Source organism: Perissodus microlepis, chromosome 7 (genome assembly GCF_051167445.1).
Source record: "Perissodus microlepis isolate ML-2025 ecotype Zambia chromosome 7, ASM5116744v1, whole genome shotgun sequence".
Lineage (NCBI taxonomy): Eukaryota > Metazoa > Chordata > Actinopteri > Cichliformes > Cichlidae > Perissodus > Perissodus microlepis.
The window spans coordinates 45328800-45349542 of NC_140467.1; the positions used below are offsets into that span (position 1 = coordinate 45328800).

The window sequence follows — 20743 nt, forward strand, 5'->3', positions numbered from 1 at the left end:
ACAACATAGATAAGGAGAGGGAGAGAGAGGGAGAGAGAGGGGGAGGGCAAGTGTGCGTGCGCGTGTGTGTGAGCGCGCTTAAAGATAGCCTCTGGGGATATCTGAGCGACACACACCCCTCGAGCCTGTTTAGGGAAACTCCCCTTTCAGCACCCTGGACAGAGGCAGCGCTGACCGCTGATTATTTCAGCTGAAGTAGGTTTTGCAGGGTGCAGGCTCGCTTTCCCACCTCTCATTTCAATGGTATCGACACAACGTTAAAAATCAACTTGATGAATATTCAAAGTTTCAATTCCTGCTGGCTGTCGAACGGGAAAAGGTCCACGGAAGTTCTTTTTAACTTTTTCGTCCAGAGTCGAAAAAACCTCAGCTTCATCTCCAGAGGATAAGTCTCCAGGACAGTGCGGGGTTTTGAATCCACATACTCAGTGTCGCGTTAGAGGTTTTGCTGTTGTTGCTGCTGAATCACAGACGTGAGTCTTCGTTTTGGAGCATCTTCAAAATGCTGCTTGAACACCCGGGATCAAGCTGTCAAAACACCGGGAATTTCTCCCGGTACAATTCTGGACAAGGTAAGAAAACAGCCTGCCTGTTTTTATAACTGATGCAAATTACGCAAAGTGTTTGGAGAAACACAGCTATCAAATACAGTTTAATTGGGCGCCGTGGGTCGTGAATTCGTCACGATCCTGTCCGGCACAGCAGGACTGAAAATTAATTTAAGTGATCTGTAACAAGCATGAAACAGTCGCTGTAACGAGGAAAGCAAAGGCACTCCAGAAAAATGCTAAATATATAAATAGGTGCAAACCTGTGTAAATAAAAAAAATTAAATAAAAATACCTAACATAAATAAGACATTTATGTTACTGCATTAAAAAAAAAGTTGCAGGAAGACTGCTGGGCAACCCACGGTGGTGCATATAGACTGTTTAGAGACGCCTGTTCTGCACTGCGTGTGGGAGACGTTATGAATCCGTAATGAGTCTTCATTGTTGGAGACTCACAGGAACAGATGTTATGCGCGTGTTGTCATTTCACACCGCCCGTGCTCATGGCGCAGGAAGCGGATATGGGGACAGCACTGGGCCCGCTGTGGCAATAACAGCCTCTGTGAGGACGCACGACAGACTGCCAGTAGGCACGAAGTCGCTCCCACCAGCGGACCCAGCAACACGACACATGCTCAACAGGTGTCCCACCTGCCCTGACAGGTGGGACACCTGAGGCCGCTACTGGGGGCTGGTTATGAAAAAAAAAATGGAATTTAGGCTTTGAATTGTTAGTGGATTGTTGTCTAGAAATGTTATTTAATGTCCAGAAAAGTCTCATGTTCGATGCTTCTTCATTTCGCTAGATTCTGGAACAATTTTGTAGCAGTAGTCACTTATGTTATCTGAAATAAAGAATCATTCAAATCTTAAAATATTTTTCAATCCGATTTCCGCCACATTTCTCACCAGATTTAAACATTTGTATTTTGATTTTAAAAAAATACATGTTTTATCAACGTTGCAACCTTTTTCCTAACCGACTGGCCACTTCTCTGATAAGATAACCTTTATTAGTCATTTTATGGCTTTGTTGCCACATTACTGTCGGCTCACCCCGTCAAAAGTGAGCGATCAATATGACATAAATATTATTACAAAGCTGAAAAGTAAGAGGGGCACACATGAACCCCACACCTTTCTCCAAAACGTCGTTCATATACTTCTGAAATACAGGCAAATGGGACATTGATTTTAGATTCATCAGCGGGTCCTGGCGGTTGTGGCACTACCCGAGATTTCCCCAGGCGCTCTTTTGTGCCAAAGATCAGTGTCAATAAAATTCATTGGGGTGCTGGCCCGATCAACATGTTATTGAACAGCCAATCTCTCCCCTGAATAAACACTTGTCTTCAAGCAGACACTCAACATGACATGGAGATCAGTTGTGCATGTGTTCGTGAGTTAGTAAGATATTTAAAATGAATGTAAAAATCTGACCGAGCGGAGGAATGCAAAAAGAAAGCACTCATGAAATCATACAATTTACTCTATTATTATTATTATTATTATTATTATTATTATTATTAATAAATAGAAGGAATTGCTTTAGTTAAAAGCTATTATTCTCTCTTTTACGCATGCATTGGAATCTGAATTAAGGCGTATACTTAGTCGTGTGGCAGTTTTAATCACAGTAATTTTTTTTTTAGAAGAACATGAACCAATAAATACATAAATAAATAAATTACATTACAAAATTTAATTAATTGGAAGAAACACCAAAAACTTACTGAAAAAATAAAAGCTGAGACTTAGTATACTTACCTTTTCTAGGCACGCTCCGCTATGGTTGTTGTATGTGATCAGGTTGCACATGCAGGTTTTTTTTTTGTTGTTGTTGTTGTTGTTTTTGTATGTTTGCTTTTTTGCAGTTGTAGCAACTGAAATAGTTAAATCATTACAATTACCCAGTGAAAAAAAGTTTCCAGGTGTTTCAGTATTTACGGTATTTTTATGCCTAAAACAAAAATTTAAGCGTTTAAAGAAGACATATAAATCAAACGTTATTGCCACAATATTGTGTTGTGTTTGATGATTATTTTTTTCATGAAAACATATATGACTATCTATCATATAGACAAATAGATTTCAGTTCAATAAAAACAAGTGCTTTTTTTCGATCTTTTCTCTTCATGTTTGTAAAGTAATAGGCTACAACATTATAGTGCCTCACTGAGCACAGAAGAGCTATTAGCTTCTCCCCTAACCTCCTGTTTATTCGGATCCGGGGTAAGGTACTCAGTAGGTGATGTTAATCCATCTCCCTGTCGCCTAGGAAACGGCGCAGCGTAATCCAGCTCTGGCTTCAGCACGGGGAAGCATAAAAGCGAGCTCTCCTGGACTCTCGCGCGTTTGTGTTTCAATCCCGGGCTCCTGCAAGCTCGAATTTGACAACACGTCCGGTGTGAGTGTGTGTATTTGGATAGACACAAGCAAAGCAGGTTTGATTTAATGTAAGTGTTAATCATGAGCAATGGATGGACATGCTGAGCTCAACTATCCAAAAGAGGCACCAAATAACGCGGAGATGCTGTTCGCTCTGCTGGCTCACAGCGAGGAGTTGCAAAAAGGTAACCAAGGCAAAATATAATCACATTGTTCGTTTTGCACATACGTTTGGATGTGTGTGTGTGTGTGTGTGTGTGTGTGTGTGTGTGTGTGTGTGTGTGTGTGTGTGTTCACACACACCTTTTAAAAAGGCCGTCATATACGGCTACGGGACTGATTGCACTCTGTTGAGCGTGCGCTATCATAACTGGTGTCTGGATGATGGATGTTCCACAGCTGCAGTCTTTTATTTTGGAAAATAAAACCTTCCAGGACTGACAGCGTGTCATTTCGTGTTGCTCCACATATCTGCAGGAGCAATCGTAAGCACCGGGTTTTAACTTTTGATCTGCCTGAACTGTCTTTCAAATTTCGTTTGATGCTCTGTGTGGAGGTTAAATCCGGTTTAATTCAGATTTATCCACCGTTCGAATCTCTAATTATGTTTTCTATATTTTGCAGTCAGAAATAAACTGGGCATTTTTTCTTGTAAACATTCATAAGTTGTTGTTTTTGTTTTTAAATGCACGAACTTTAACATGGTTATATATTTATGACCGTTCATTTTGATGAGTTATCAGATTGCTGACGTGATGCGTGTAATTTCAGCTGGGATGTTCGTGTATCATTTTAGTATTTTGAAGTGGGCCCTCCAAGGTGAGCAAATTGCTTGGACACCATGTTGGTGTGTGCCGTGAGACTACAGGCCGCAGCTTTCTAGTTTTACAGAGCTCTCTGAATTAATGATGACCTGGATACACCTGTTCTTGATGTGGCTGCCACCGCACTTGTGCACAGCTTGCTGGTGATACCAGAAGAAATGGTTCGTTCATATTTTATGAACAGCCCGCAACAGAACAATAGGAATGCGATTCCTTGCACGGATGGAATATGAAGTGGTTGAGCTTCTTTTAATTAATAATAAAGAGGACTCGTAAGGTTTTACCTGCCATTGTAGCTGTCCTTATTTTGCCTTTGTGCAGTTTTAATGCTAAACGCTTAAAGCGTCTCTAAAATCTATTAATTTTATAGCTTCATAAGTGGGAAGTGCACTGAAGGAACATTATAAAAAATACTTTAAAGTGTAGTGTCAGGTCATGTGAGGCCTCTCTTTTATCCGGGGGATCAAACATGGGAAATTTACAGGCAAACCAGCAATCACTGTTAGTGTGTATGCACATCTCAATCCATGCACATTTATTTTTCTTCAGTTTTAGTGTGTTTTACCTTAAATGAATGAATGTTGTTACAAACTGTCGACGTGTGCCTCACAAAGCAGTTTAAAAACATTGATATTTAGCCGATTTCTTATCATTTTATAGCTTATAACACATCACTTTTAATGTAATCGTTCATTATTCAGTTTTTAAATGTGCCTAATTGTTCGGTTTCAAATGCGATTTTACTACTTAATGCATGAAAAATTATAGTCTCATTTTTCATTTTTCCGTGACTTCTATGAATTTTTTTTTTCAAAAGTGAACAAGATAAAGAGGGCGTCTGTAAAACGCCAACAATTGATCCTCGTAATTACCAAATGAATTGTCCAATTAAATTTTAGCTTACAACTAATAACTGACTTCAATTTTATGTTATTTAATACGACAACAAAATAAATAATACATATATAAAATCAATGATTGCCAGTGTTTTTAGGCCTAGATCATAAGCATGAACAGGACATAAATGATGCTATTAAAAAAAATGTGCCAATACTTTTAAAAAACACGCACACACACAAATAGATGAAAGGGCTAAAAAGCGAAGAATGGGTCAGGTGAAATGAAAAATCTAATTACTATCATTATATTTACAGTGTTTTGACCCTCCCGCTCTTTCTTTTATCTATAAACGTTTTCTTATTGGGAGTCTTGCATAATTAAACAGTTGTGTCCATTAGGAGATAATTATTCAGAGTCTCTTTATATTAAGCACAATGAGCATGCCCGGCTGTCATTTTCCGCACCGATTCCCTTCGTGATTTTTTTTTTTCTTTTCTCGTCTCGTTTAAAAGACTAAAATGCTGTGATTCCATCTTGTCTCCCGCAGAAATCCCAATGTGTGCAGGCTGCAATCAACACATCGTCGATCGCTTTATTCTCAAAGTGCTTGATCGCCACTGGCACAGCAAGTGCCTGAAGTGCAGCGACTGCCAGGCACAACTGGCGGACAAGTGCTTCACCAGGGGTGACAGTGTCTACTGCAAAGACGATTTCTTCAAGTGAGCAGCTTTCAGAAAATAAACCAGTGCTAAATAAGACATTGATTATTAATTATTTCTTTTCAATTTCCATTTATGGCTTGCTGGATGAGATGTATACTGATGGCAACCTTCTGTTTCCAAAAGGAGATTCGGGACCAAATGCGCAGCATGTCAGCAGGGGATTCCGCCCACACAGGTGGTGAGGAGGGCGCAGGACTTCGTCTACCACCTGCACTGCTTTGCCTGCATTGTATGCAAGCGGCAACTTGCGACAGGTGACGAGTACTATTTGATGGAGGACAGCAGGCTGGTCTGCAAGGCCGACTACGAGACCGCCAAGCAGAGAGGTGAGCTGCAGATATGATTGCCTCACGTGTAACAGATCGGGAAACGGTCGGCAAATCAGTTTGTCAGACTCCAGGCTCCGGCATGTTGTACTTTGTGTGTCTGCTTGTTTTAAGCAACCTGCCATGACAGAGGTCTTCCTTAAACTTTGACCCACCTGCGCTAATTGCATCATTGCCTCCAAACCGATCAATACTAAACTGCATAAAGCGCAGGTCAGGAGGATTACATCTGCACTCTGCACTTGAAAGGATCAGCTTTCAATAACTCTTATTATAGTGGACGGAGAGACTCAATAAGAGAGAGATGCATGTATGTCTGACCGTGAGAGAAGAATGCATGTGTATGAGTTTGTGCGGGCTTCAGGATTATTTACAGCACGGAAATGATATACAGTGGCGTCAGGAATTGTTCTCCACTACAGTCATTGCAATATATATATGTCTGCATGGATGAATTTTACATTGCAAATGCTGCAAATTGACATTCCACTTATTATTTTTTGTAGGAATAGTTTCTAACGTTTATTCATGTGTATAAATATAAAATAATTCCCTTACATGATAGTTTTTGATTTTAAAAAAGTCCATAATTAAAGTTAAACATGCTTCAAGACCACTAAAGCTGTTTCAGAGTAAAAGTTTGCAATTATAGCTGTTAAAAAAACATTGCTTTAACCGTGGCATATAATTTAATAGGCCTTTCTACATTGTGGGGCACTGATTAATTTGAGCTTTAGTGTTAGATGCAGTGTTTATACTGGTTTGAAATGAACAGCTGACTTGTAGTCATTGAAATGATATGAGGTGGCGCAGGCCAACAGCCTAAAACACGTTCACCAGATACTCTGTTTTGTATCAGTGCTCTGCTTTACCTCATATTACTGAGAGTCCCAGCAGGCTCATTCGTGATAGGGCAGAGTGGGCATGGCCGATTTTTATCTCCCCATCTGTTTGTTTGAATTTACTGTGCTGATTTATGCAGTAAGTGAACACAAGTTTTCACCAAAAACACACACGTTTATTTTACTAATGACAGGGTGCAATTACTTGGGCAGCATCCATTTGGATGATGGCTTTGTATTTTGCTGTGCTGGCAAACAGATGTGCAGACATGATGCAGTTATGCACAGGGATCCAGATTTAAGGTTTATGAGCTGAAGTGAATTTATCTATTTATGTAGAATTAGGAGACAGGATGTTATGCAGGTTATGTGCTGTTGGTTGCTGTAATAAGTACGTATATTTATCAGAGATTGTAATGTTGGCAACTGAGGATGTCTGTACAGAATTAGCTGGATGGACTAGACTGGAGCTTATTTCTTTATAGCAAATTGATTGACAGCTGTTGTACAGTTATAAAAATATTGAATTTGTCTTTAAATATTTTTGCGCATTTACAAATATTAGTAACAAATATTGTTACTTTTTCAGATCCACATAGAATCTCAAAAAAACGCCTGCCCAGTGCTGACACTGTATGTTGTCCATCTGTCTTTCAGAGGCCGATTCTACAGCAAAAAGGCCACGAACGACCATCACTGCGAAACAGTTAGAGACACTGAAGAACGCTTACAATAACTCTCCAAAACCAGCCCGCCATGTGCGGGAGCAGCTCTCATCAGAGACGGGTCTGGATATGCGCGTTGTGCAGGTAGAGTACATTATTATCCATTAAAGGCTATTCCATTAGTGTCCTGACTTCATTATCAAGGGACAATTGTGGCTGACCTGGCACAAGTGTACTGTACGAACAAGTGCGCGTATGTGTGGGTGCCTGCTGGGTGGCGGGGGGCGGATTTACGGCTAGATGGAGTAAAATGAAGTCCGACTGAACGTCAGCACTGTTTAAGTGCAAGCTCGTTAACAATGCTAAGAGGGCCCCTCGCATATTGTCTGCTGCTGAAGAGCCTCCTCCTGGTTGCTGGGTGGTGGTCATATATATTGTTTTATTTGCAAGGACAAAAGTAGAGACAGAGGCCACTAAAATGCTCCTCATTATTCAGTGAAAGCGAAGGGGTGAAGAGGGTTCACTCAGGGCGGAATATCATTAACAAGAATGTAAAACTGCTTTCTGTGCTCGTGACTGAAATGAATACATTTTGTGTGCAAGATAAAATGAATGAGAAAAAATAAGTTTTTGCATTTAATATCAGACTTCACAGACACCAGAAGGCAGAGAGATTACAGACAAATTAAGAGTACCAGCTGCACATATACTGCTGTCTGTGAGCCAGAGTTTGAGCGGATCAAAAGCAAAGCCACAAAATTTCAAATATTAGAAGTCACCGGCGAGATAACCTGTCTGCTCTAAGTTGAGGAGGACTTGTAGCTGTCATGAAGTTAATTAAATGCATGATAAATCTGATGCAGGGGACACTAGCAGTGACACCAAACAGGATTACTGTTCGGTGTCACTGCTCAAGTCTCTCACTTGAGCTGAAGTGGGCGTGAAGTGGTGTCCGGACAGTCTCTGAACATTAATTTTGCTTTAATGCTTTAAAGCATAGTATGTGCATCACGTAAGGAGCTGAGGACAGGAGACTTTGACTTCTTTAGAAGTCATAACGATGAAAAAAAAAAGTGGCTACTTGTTTAAAGTCTTTTACACTGAGAAAATTAAATAAATGATAGAAACAAAACAAGCTGAAAATGATTTAATTAGTTTAATCAGTCAGACACTGTATTTGTATCTAATGATTTATCATGAAGTATCGCAACTTTGACTAAAAACAATTTCTTCTTCTTCTTCTTTTTTAACCCTGCAGGTGTGGTTTCAGAACAGGCGAGCTAAAGAAAAAAGGCTGAAGAAAGATGCCGGGCGCCAAAGATGGGGGCAGTACTTTCGCAATATGAAGAGGTCACGGGGTAGCTCCAAATCTGACAAGGACAGCATCCAGGAGGAGGGCATGGACAGTGATGCAGAGGTGTCCTTCACAGGTAGCGTCAACAATGCAATTACTGAGAGAACAGACAGCGTCTTTTACATGTGCCCTAAGAAAAGCACAACTGCTACTACTAACATAAAGATGGCTCCTTCACTTTAAGTGTAACTGCTCACAATTAAATTCATTACATGCACTTGTTGCCTTCCTACTATGATATGTTTTCACATGAGCAAGTATGTAAAGAGTAATATTTATAATAATGTATTCTATTTATTTATACCAGTGCTAAACCATCTTTTACATGATCTCATATAGCAGGGAAACTGAATAGACCCATCATTATTGTTGAACTGTGGAATATTGATAGGCAGTGGAAAGTGATGACAGGCTCAAATGAATTTTTCCTCATATGAGATTGAAGAGCTTTTCACACAATGGCACCAGATCTACCACTCCAGCTACATTTAGCTGACTCCCTTAAAAAGAAGTTGAACACATTTCTGTTTAACTTGGCTTTCTTTTGCAAATGCTATTTACAAAAAAAACAGATGATAAAATAAAATAGTATTTTTATCATCGTTTTTTTATTATTATTTTTGCTCTGCTTTGTGACTATGTGTCTGTAAAAAGCACTTTTTAAATAAACTTTACTTACTTGCTTACTTAGAGCAAAAATCTATCTGCTTTCCTTTCACGTTTCGATACATGAAGCTGTGACGATATTCAAATAAGAATTTAGTGTCTGATATTCCAGGCACATCACAAAGTGCTGCAGTAAAATTTCGTCTTGCAGAAACTACTTTGTTTACTGGATGTTTATGATGAATTGTTGTAACTGGAGAACAAACACATTAGCTAACTGGAAGCTGGCAGCCCAAGCTGCTCTGATAACCTCCCCAAGCCACTTATGGTTTTTGCTGAGGTGCGACATACAGCATATACAGCATATACAGCACGTTTCATATTTTTCTCTGGGTTTAGTATATTATTATATTCAAGGAAGGGTTAATAATTAGTTCACCAAGCTAACAATATGAGGAAGTTACTTGAATCAGGAAAATGGGTTTGCGAAGTCTCATTTGTGCAGCTTTACTTGACTTGAACACACTGCATCAGCTCTATTGAAATTCATTTTTTGCAAACATTTCTGCTATTTTTTATTACTCTTGTAATCTTAATTATCCCTTTATCTTTATCCTTGTTTGACAGATGAACCACCAATGTCAGAGCTTGGCCACACTAACGGCATTTACAGCAGCCTGAGCGAGTCCTCTCCAGCTATGGGAGGCCGCCAAGCGGGCAACAACCACAACTCTTTCCCCCTTGAGCACGGCGTCCTCCCCTCTCAAGACCAGTTCCACGACATGCGCTCCAACAGCCCCTACAGCCTTCCTCAGTCACCGGGGTCACTTCAGGCACTACCAAGACACCAGCCTCTCATCTCCAACCTGGTCTACCCTGACTCTGCCCTATCTATCATGGCCCAAGGCAGCGGTCCTGGGATCAACCCTGCTGTGAGGGTTTCCATGGGGGCAGCTAACGGCCCCAGCTCAGACCTCTCTACCGGCAGCAGCGGCGGATACCCAGATTTTCCAGCCAGTCCTGCCTCCTGGTTAGATGAAGTGGACCATGGGCAGTTTTGATTGGTCAACAATAACAAGTTTGAGCTTTTTTTCTGCGTTTTTTGTGTCTTCTGTTGGATTTTAAGAGTTGGAAAATAGTCTCACAGGGCTGTGATTGTAAATGGTAAATGGCCTGCATTTGTATAGTGCTTTTCTAGTCCTTAAGGACCCCAAAGCGCTTTACACTACATTCAGTCATTCACCCATTCACACACACATTCACACACTGGCAATGGCAAGCTACATTGTAGCCACGGCTGCCCTGGGGCGCACTGACAGAGGCGAGGCTGCCGGACACAGGCGCCACCGGGCCCTCTGACCACCACCAGTAGGCAAACATGGGGTTAATATCTTGCCCAAGGATATTTAGCATGCAGCCAGGAGGCAGCCTGGGATCGAACCACCGACCTTCTGATTAGTGGCTGACCTGCTCTGCCACCTGAGCTACAGCCACCCCATTGTGTAAGGAAAGGAAGCAGATTGTTGTCCCTGGATCACATCAATAGCTGATTGACAGGTTCATTCGGTGTGTGTTATCTGAATGAAAGTAAGGAAGACAATGCTCCTCATTTTAAGGACTTGGCCTAACAATTATCCTTCAGTAGTAATACTGTATGCAAAGTAAGGAGTTTTTCAAAAATTCTCCATTTTCAGACACCACTATAAGCTCTTTAAGAACAATATAGAGACCACACACACACTCAGAAAGTTTAGACAGCAACCTTTTGTTTGCTTTACCAACTCTCCCTCTCCGCCCACTGCTCTTTGTTAACTAAAGTGTAGTAGGTGCAGAACTCAGTTCAACATTCAAAGTCTTTAAATGTCTGGTTGTTGCCAAATGTCTATATAAATATATATAATGGTTTATCATTGTGGAGACTTTATTTTTATACAAACCCCTTCTTGGACATGAATAAGAACCCGCATATGAGGACTTTGTACATTCTTGAACAGGGATATAGGCAAAAATTGTAGATGTTGTCTTAAATGGTACCTAGGGATCCAATTACTTCTATGCATTTGTGTGTTCTCAGATGTAACTTGTTCGTTTCATTCTACCGGAAACCACCCCAAGGAAGAACTGTAGTACCCGGGGTCTGATGTATATGTTTGTTTATGTGGGAAAAAAACTGTTTTATGTCTTATTTATTCTGTCTGGTAATGATGATGATGATGATGATGATTCCTAATTAAATGGCAGGACTTTAATAAATTTGTCACCTAAATCAAAATGGGATTCAGTCCTTTTTGGTTGCTGTACAAAACAGTGCATCATACCTTATGAGACGACGAGAGTAATGAGCGCTCATAAAAGTAATTGAGTAAAGTATTCGAAGCGGTTATTCAGAAAACTGAAGATGAAATTTTATTGTTACATTTTAGGTTATTTTTAGCACTTGAAAAATTATTGTTAAAACAGGGAAACAAGAACCAACGAACAAGGCAGTCACCCTTTATTCGTCTTACCTGCAGCATTTTTTTTATCTTGCATCTCTATAGTACATATCGCCACACTGACTGTGAAACCAGAGCAAGCCTGCAGTTCTGCCCGTGTCTGCAAATTGAGTATCTGGCTAACTACCAACACTGTATCAGGGGTTCAACAGCTCTTTAGTGAAGAAATTTGATGCAGTCAACCCATCAATTCAGAGATTACTGGGTCTTGTTTGCCCAAATGTCCCTATGGGAAAGGAATCTCCAATCCATTATCCAAGAAGGGATCAAGTGCCCCTTGTGAATTTCCTCATTTGTTTAGTTATTCAAAGTCAGATTCAATTAAATAGATTAAACAGTAAATGTGTGCGTGCATGCAAGTGTATATGTGTGCGGTTCTTTGTTGACGTGTTTCCTTCCATAAGGGCTTGTGATACATACGCATGGAAACACCTTTGCATCATACAAGTTTTAAATCTTTATGCTTTCTGTGGTTTTTTTTAATGGGTGCTTTCTTTTTGTATTGATATTTGTGCTCACCATCTATAAGCCATTAGCGGGTAAAGCCATTTTGCTTTACCTGTTTCAATTTCACTTCAAGCATCCTAAATATGTAGATCAATAAACCACGATGGAAGCAATATACTTATGGACACCTTTGAAAACTTTTTTTTTCTTTTTTTTTCCATTTTATGCTACATCATGTAGTTTTGCTTAAAATATTGTTTTTCGCTACACTAAAAGATCCAGTGAAAAAGGTTAAATTACCAAGCAGAATGTAAAATATTTGCAATCTGTCCATTTTTGGATAATCCAGTCAAAGTAAATACTGCTGCATTCAGAGAGACTGAATCTGAGTCTTGTGCATGGTTGTGCGTTTTTGTATGCAGATTTGTAAAAATTGACATGCACGAGGACAACAGCCAGCTGTCCTCATACCCTTCTTTTGTTTTGAAGTGTAACCTCCAACTTCCTCTGCCGCTAATGGCTGCCTGATCTGCTCCTCGGGTTCCAACAACAAGGGAAGGAACACCAGAGCTGAATCCTTCCAGCTGAGAGGCAGGTATCATTGTTGCATCCCAGGTGTGTAACCTGACCCAGAGAGTGTTTGGCGAAAAGAGAGTAAGGGGGTGAGAGTGAACAGTCAAAGGCTCGGTCAGTTTACCGGGTTGTTTGCATTTGGGTTAGAAAGGCTTATTTGTTGCTTTCCTTTGCTTAAAGCAAAGGTGCAGTAACGTGGCACCTGTGCTAAAGCTTCATGCATTTACACTCTAAGAAGTTCTTTGAATTTCTCGGCCCCATCACATTTTAACATTTTCACCCTTTCTTTTACCTTCACTTCTCATTACTAATGCGAAAACGCATTAGTGTGGACGTAGCCTGTCACTCTGCAGGTGTGAGATTTTGGTGACCATGGGGTGAACTCCTCTAAGCAAATAACTGGGATTATGTCACCCCACTCTTTCAGATTGAGTTGGAAATCCACTATTTTCTGAGTGAAAAATTTGATTAGGGTCATTTATACAATTTGTCAAATGAGTTGTACAGGACTTGCTATGGAAAGCATATTCAACAACTTAAGTTGAATGAAGAGCGTAACGCGTAAGTAAATGGTGGGAAAATTCAGAGGAAATAGAAGTACGTGGGGAAAAGTGTAACGTGATATATGGAGTGTACAAAGGTTGCACGCAATTTAAGGAAGAATACGACTGAGACAGAAAGAACAATAATTAATTAACAAAATTAACAAAAATTAATTAGGAAAACCAAACTTTACTTAATTGTGTGAATCGGTAGGATTGTTGTTGTATCGTACACAATTAAAAGCAGTTGAAGATTGCATGATTCTTGACTTGTGCACAGGATTTCCATAAAAAGCAGTAACATTTGTGCAAAAGAAAAAAAAGAAAAAAATAGGGAGGGGAATAAAAGCATCTTAACTCACTTTTATAACAGTTAAAATCTCATCATAAATAACAAATTATTTTATTTCAAAGTCTGCATGCAATATAAATAATCAGCATTTTTTTAAAAGTTCTTCTTAAATGTTTTAATTTTTAAGATGAGCATCCAATGAGAAGTTAAATGCCCCTCTCATTTCTGTCTGCTGTTGCATATGAAGCTACAAACAGGACACAACTAGTCCAGCATAAAGAATGAAAACCAAAGGAAACAGTGCAGTTGGTTTAAAACATCTGCTATTCACTGCATCTAAAGCTTATTATTGCAGTGTTATGTATGTTTTTTTGTTTTAGGGTTTTTCCATCATCATACAAAAAAATGTAAAAACATCAAATTATTGTTTGATGTGGATTTCCTCTTAACCAGTTTCTCCTGCTTACAGCCTTTATACTATGCTATGTTAGCCAACTTCAGTTTATGAGACTGTCAATGATACTTCAGTCTTTTCTTCTAATTTCTGATATCACAGCAAACAAATCCTTTAATAACGTATATTTTTATCATGTCTGTAAAATAAAATTTATAAAACCAAGACTTAAGTTAATTCTGTAACTTACATTATAACGTAATGCACATTATAATTGTTATTTTCATATCATGGCTTTTTCAGTGCTTTACAGAACTTTTTTTTTTCAGTTACAATGAGTTATAATTACACTTACAAATGAAATTTAGATACCTTTTTATGACTGCCAGTTCACAGTCATAAACAAGAAAAAAAATTATTTAACAAGAGATCAAAAAATTATTTGTGCGTTGCTCTTTCTCTAAAGCACTGCAACCACACCTCCGCTTACCGGAGTAAATATCAACAAACTAGCCTCTTTTTTTCTTTTTTTTTTCATTCACCATTTAGTTTATTAAATTGTTCACAACATTCTTATAATGGAAATTGTTTTTTAAAACGAGAACATCACACTTGGCTAGTATAAGAAATCATCAGTGAGTGAACTTTTTTTTTAATATTAACAGCAGTGGGAAACAGGAAAAAACAAACAAACAAAAATGTTGGATATAGTATTATATCATATGAAAACCATTTGCGATTGGATGAGCCATGTTTCTCCCAATCTTGGACCTTTTTATTTATTTTATCTCAAATCAAATAAATATAATAAACAAAGTGGGGCATTTTTTTCACCAATGATTGTTAATTGGAGGAAGAAATAAATTCATAAATATAATACGTTCTCTCTTGAAGCCACCAGTGTTGGCAGTGTAACACTCGTAAAATATAAATTACAAGGTGTAGAATATGAAATCCTGATGAGGTTTAAGGCTGCCCATCACTTTGTGGTTACTGTTAAACTGTTGCTTTTAACAGTCCTTTCTGTAAAGGACTCTAAGCCTGGCTGAACGCCTGTTGTCTCTCATATACGGCCTCACACACACACACACACACATGCACACAGGCCCCCCAGCCCCATGTCAGATGGTGCTGAGTAAATCAGGGCTGACAATAACACCTCCCCTGGGTCCCACACATCACAACTACAATTCAGACCTAATGGAGCAGCAACGGAGGGCTGGCTGCTTAGTGTGTGTGTGTGTGTGTGTGTGTGTGTGTGTGTGTGTGTGTGTGTGTGTGTGTGTGCGCGCCACAGGCAGTGTGCTCTTTTTCATTTTGGGATCTGGGGGGGGCATAGGGGATTATCTGTGGTACAGATATCAATCAATTAAGGCAATGTGTTAATTGAATAAGGTCCTGCAGTGGGCAGGCGTTTTTAGTTTTGAGGAGGAAAAAGAGCTGGGAAATAAATGGTAGGTATGGAGTGAAATTAAAAATGAATTTTGTTTTCAAAATAATATTTTTTAGCTATATTTGTCAAATTAAAATATGCACTATCCCCAAATAACAGGCACACAAAAAAACTTTGTGTTTGACTGGATAGTACAAAAAAATAGAAAGTGCCTCCATGATGGCAGACACACACACAAGCAAACAAACTGCAAGCACAGCAGGGACCAGCATGATACTTTTGTTTATACTGCAGATTAATGGCACCAGCAGCAGCATTAGAGCAATGTAACTAATCAACACAGTCATTAGCGTCTGTTTTCTCTGACAACTTTAATCAAATCCATCACTGCTCCACCTCCCCATTACCCGCAAGCTGCATAATTATTTCTTCATTTTATTATTAGACAGGAATGCAATATCTAGTAATCTGTCTGCAATGGCTGACTGAAATGCATTCAGGAGCGTTCATATTAGAAATGTATTGGCTAATGTATCACTCAGCTCTTCCTCTCAGTGCTGGCATATAGGTATTTGTCATCTTTAATGCAATCATCAAAGCACTTCATACAGGCATTAACCCGGGAGCGTGTGCATGAGACACATACTGATTTTCATGTGTTGTGTTTGTTAACGCATCATCCTTCACGGCGGTTTTACAGCTGCATATGAATGCAGTGATATTTAACATCAACCAATAAAAGGCCATCTCGTTTCAGAATAGAATCACAGGTCTTTTTGTTTTTCAGTATTAAGTATTAAGTTGCAGCTCAGAGTGGACCAAAAAAGTCAGAATTAATAATAAATAGTTGAAGTATTTAAAAACGACAAACAAACTGTTTGTGATTTATGGAAAAAATAAATAATTATCAAACGTACATGGATGGAATTAATTTTCTGTGCATCAGCTGTGTAATCATTTCAGCATTAATTGTTTTCCTGGGTAATAAATTTTCCATCTGCAAGTATCCCAGTCAGATTCCCCCAGTTCAACAGTGATAATTTAGCCCATGAAAAACTTTGTTTGCAAACTGGAAATAGTGATGCTTTAACCATTTTTCTGCTGGCTTTTGCCTCATTAGTACTGTTGTCAGGATTCATAGCAGCACGTGCTTATATGATTATCACAGTGGGATAATCACCTTCTTTCTCATTAGGAGCCTTGGCTCTGCAAAGGGCATTCTCCGAGCCTTTTGGCTTCTATGAGGTGTTAACAGCTCCCTCGGGGAGGCTGTCTGGCTCTCGCATAACCCTCGACCTCCCCACCCACGAGTGCAACACGCACCAAAACCACTCAGATTCGCAGATGGTCGCTACACCAGCAGCCAGCCATCACACTTTTCAATTATTGCTTTGCCCGCGAAAGGCCATTGCTCAGCTGTCACCTCTTAGTGGCACTGCAGATAGGAGAGAAGCCAGCCAGGGATGGGAGACATACAATTCCTGCATCCAGAACGTGGAAAGCCCAAAGATGACAGAAAAACAGCCGCAACGTGTCTACAACAGCCATGACAGTACAGTACATCAGTACAGATGTTTTTAGAGTCTGCTCGCTCGCTGTATAAGGTGACAAATCACTTAATATAATTGTTGATTTTGAAGCTAGCATTTAAAGTGGCAAATGAAAGAGAGGGTAGCTGTTAGTTGCCTGCATGAAAAGAAGGGAGGGGTGAAGAGACAAGGAGGGCAAGCCCTGAATGTTTGCTCTTTAGTGTTTTAATATTGAGCAGCAAGGGGGGGTGGGGGGGTGGGGGGTGGAAAGAGATTAAAAACATCATGATTTGTTTTACCAAAAATTAAAATATACACTTGTGCGTTTCAAACAGAAATTAGTTTCTTGTCTTAAAGCTACGGCCAGGAGATGGCTCCTCGGTCCTGGAAAAGTGTCTGCCTGGTTCTATCTGAAGAATATAAAGATTTTATATTATGTATTTGATTCATATATCACTCAAAGTATAAAAAATATGTAAAGAAATACTGCAACATGTAACTCCCAATTAAACTCTTTATGTGTTTATACATATGGAAAGCTATTCTACAGAAACAGCTTGACCCTGCTGCAAACATACACACAAACACAGTATATGAGGCAAAAACAGAAGTCTGTGAACTTCGAACAAGCCTGAAAGTATTTGGTAAAACCACCTTTAATCTTCAGGAATAATTCTCCAGGCTTTTTGAAGGACATTCAAAGCTCTTCTATACATGTCGGCTTCCTTTTTTTTCTTTTTGTTCTCTGTCAAAAAGGTTCCCACGGTGCTTCAATAATGTTGAGGTATGAGTACTGGGGAGGCCAGTCTGTGACTGATAGTGTTCAGGTATGAGTTTTTCTATTCAGGTATGCCTTTACTCCATTCACAGTGTGTTTGTGCAAAAATGAAGCCAAATACTTTCCACTGGGTACTGCATGGTGGATCAAAATCCAATTTATAATTTCATCATACACGTACAGACTGATGATGATTTGAACCAAATATTTAAAATCTGGATGCACTGCTCCATAAGACCTGTTGCCACTGTTTTTTCAGTTCTTGAGAAATTTGACATACCTCAGCCTTTTCTCCCTGTTCCTCTCCTCATGAATAGCTTGTTGACAGCCACCCTTCCACTAAGATCATTTCTGATGATGCTTAACGTAGATGGATGAAGGGCCAGATGCATCTCTCAGGTCCCGTGTCAGGTCATGTCATCTGTTAAATGTCGACAGCACAAATTCACCTTTTGAGTTCAATGCCTTTTTTATGCTCGGATGATTCACTGGTTAGTTTTAAGTGTCTTACCAAACAAAAAATTGCGCCAGACCACTTTCAAAAAGATTTAAAAGTTTGCCTCCTTGGAAAAGAATTGAAGGGTGACTCAAGACTTTTGCACAATGTTCGAGTTTATACTCTGATTTCGAGACAGCCTCCTGTTTTGTTAATCTCTCATTTTTTCCTGCAGCATGAATAAAACTTAATTCCTTCATTATTATCGTCTACAGACAGACTGGTCTTGACCAGTCAGTTCCTTTAATGTCACTGCAGTTGACAGTTGCAGAGTGAATAAAGAGCGAATTTGCTAAATCGATGTTATTTTTCTCACTTTTTTAGAGAATTTCTAATCCTAACTATAATTAACAGTCACCTAACTCACCATGCCCATTTATGTTAAGTGCTGCATCAGGTAATCAATGTGGCCAGAATTGCAATGCAGGAGTCGCGTCTTCCCTCATTAAGCCTAACTGCTTAGAAATATTCATCACATGATAAAGCAATAAGAGGTTGTTCATAATCATTCTAGCAAAAAGAAATCCTGTTTAGTGGTGGTTTTACACATTAGAGGTAAGGTTCTCTTTTTTATTTCTAATATCATATAGCATACATGTTGTAACCATCTAAAAAGTTTACTTATTGCGTGCCAAGGTTTCTATTTGAGCACGTCTCCAGCTATGCTATTTGTCTTTCCCAGAGGGAAGAAGTAATCCCACTTGAGCCTGGCGACCCCCTCCAAGGTCGCTGCCATCATTCGCCCAATAGTCAATCCAGGTTGGAACATTTGTTCCAGCTCCCGTCTCTCTCTCTCTCTCAGCCCTTGGCTGTTCTTTTTTTTCATAATTCATGTCAAAGGATCTCTGGAGAGATGAGTGAGGGTGGTGTGTGCTGGGGTGGAGGGGGTGGCGCGGGGTGATGGTGGGTGGGTGGAGAGGACAAGGGGGTGGAGAGGGCATACACTTAATCCTTGGGTCAAGATGTATTTATTGAAGATTAATAACCGAGCAGCAATCTCATCATGCTCTCGATGATTTTATAATTTGGTTTCTGGGGGGAGGGAGGGAGGGAGGGAGGGGAGAGATCAGGGACAAAGACAAGAGGGAGAACTATTGTTAATACAGGAGCAGAATACGGTATGGTGTACAACTCTTCATGCCGTCCCTTCTGAAACATCTAGGTTTTTGTTTTACAGGGTGAAAGTTGGAAAGTAATGAAAAGCATGGTGAGGGATGTGCGCTATAGACACTACGGAAGCGTATACGTGCAAGGAGCTTTTATGTTGTTATATATTGTCTTATAATGTTACATTAACCACCTGCACAGATTGCAGATTTTACCGCATCTATAATGTCGATGTTGGGAGGACTTAGATTATTATACATGTGAACATTGTATGTGTTATAATGGCATTAAAGAAGACTATAAAAGTTTTGGGTTTGTGGTGTTTTAGCTATAAGGGTTTTTTTGTTTGTTTTGTCAATGTATGATGTTATTAGACTCATTAACATTTATTAAAACTGGAAATTCAAATGCTCAAAGTAATTAGGCACATTAAGTATTGCAGCCTCCTGCCGGTTACAGGAATGGTTGCAGGTTTAAAGCACCATCTGCTACAGCCATCGTTTATATACAGTCTGTTGTTTTTCTTTTTTATTATTATTTTGGGGGTTGTGTTTTATAATTTAAATTCAGATTATAGCAGACACACTGATGGCTGTTAGCTGATCACCCCTTCACGGTCATTCTCTTGGCCGAATTCAGACAGTTTCCAGCAAGCTATATTTAGGTAGCTCTCTGTAAATCCTGTTCTCAGTACTTGCACTGCTGCTCTGTGATTTCACAATGGTCATCATATTGAGGAAAGATCGCCTTCTTTTTCAAACTCAACCCAGTTTCGGATGAAGGATCTTCAGGCGTGGTGAGAGCTGGGTCGCTGGCTACAACCAAGCAGTTTTTACTTCCTGGGGGAAAATCCAGGAAGTAAGATGATGAGCCAGATTGGCTCACGCTCATCATTTTTTCATAATGTCTTGAGTTGTGGGTTGGAGAAAATTCATAAGAACTGACTGAGATTGTGCTACATAGGACTTTTATTACATTTATTTTTTTAGCTGCACCAACATAATCTTAACTTTCTATATTTACTGGGACTGAAAAAAATTATGACAGACTTTTAAACACATTGAAGGTGATTCAGCACATGCAGCAGAGGCACAAGGGGATGCATGTTATGAAGGGGTCTATGGCAGCCATGCTGAAACTGGTACAGAGGTGCATGAGAAGATGTTGAAAATGAGATTAGAAAAATTTGAAACAGTAAAATTCCCTAATTTTAGAGGACCATTCCCATAACCTTTTGATAAAATACTTTGTAGTGTTTCGTATGCAGGTGTTTTGGGAAAGCTAGTGTGTTGCATCTGCAAATGATAAGTTATTATGTTGAGTTCAGTTAAGTTGCCCAAGTTGTTATATTAACGTAAATGTTAAAATAACTGTGACAACATGAGTGCAGTGGGTTGCTGAATTGTTGATGAATACTGCAGTTTCATAGAAAACAAATAAACAATGAGATAGATAATTGTATTATTTATTTTGGGTAAGTGATAGCTGCTCAAATATTGAAATTACAGTCCTACACTGTTATATAGGTTACATTGCTATTAGTTATACTATAAATACACACAAGTCAAAAAGTACATCT

The 20743-nt window shown here is 39.3% G+C and overlaps 1 protein-coding gene across 2 annotated transcripts; it reads left to right on the forward strand.

The window, feature by feature from the left end:
• The first annotated feature begins 133 nt into the window (after positions 1 to 133).
• lhx3 (LIM homeobox 3) lies at positions 134 to 11390 on the forward strand. 2 transcript variants are annotated; one of them, XM_084935347.1, is made up of 6 exons: positions 134 to 572; positions 5151 to 5322; positions 5449 to 5651; positions 7151 to 7302; positions 8417 to 8588; positions 9746 to 11390. In XM_084935347.1, exons 1-6 carry the CDS (start codon positions 503 to 505, stop codon positions 10177 to 10179), a joined length of 1203 nt encoding a protein of 400 aa, XP_084791473.1. In that variant the 5' UTR covers positions 134 to 502; the 3' UTR covers positions 10180 to 11390. The 2 variants fall into 2 exon arrangements, with proteins under 2 accessions (XP_084791473.1, XP_084791475.1); XM_084935349.1 differs by lacking the exon at positions 134 to 572 and adding an exon at positions 2684 to 3124.
• The last annotated feature ends 9353 nt before the right edge of the window (positions 11391 to 20743 follow it).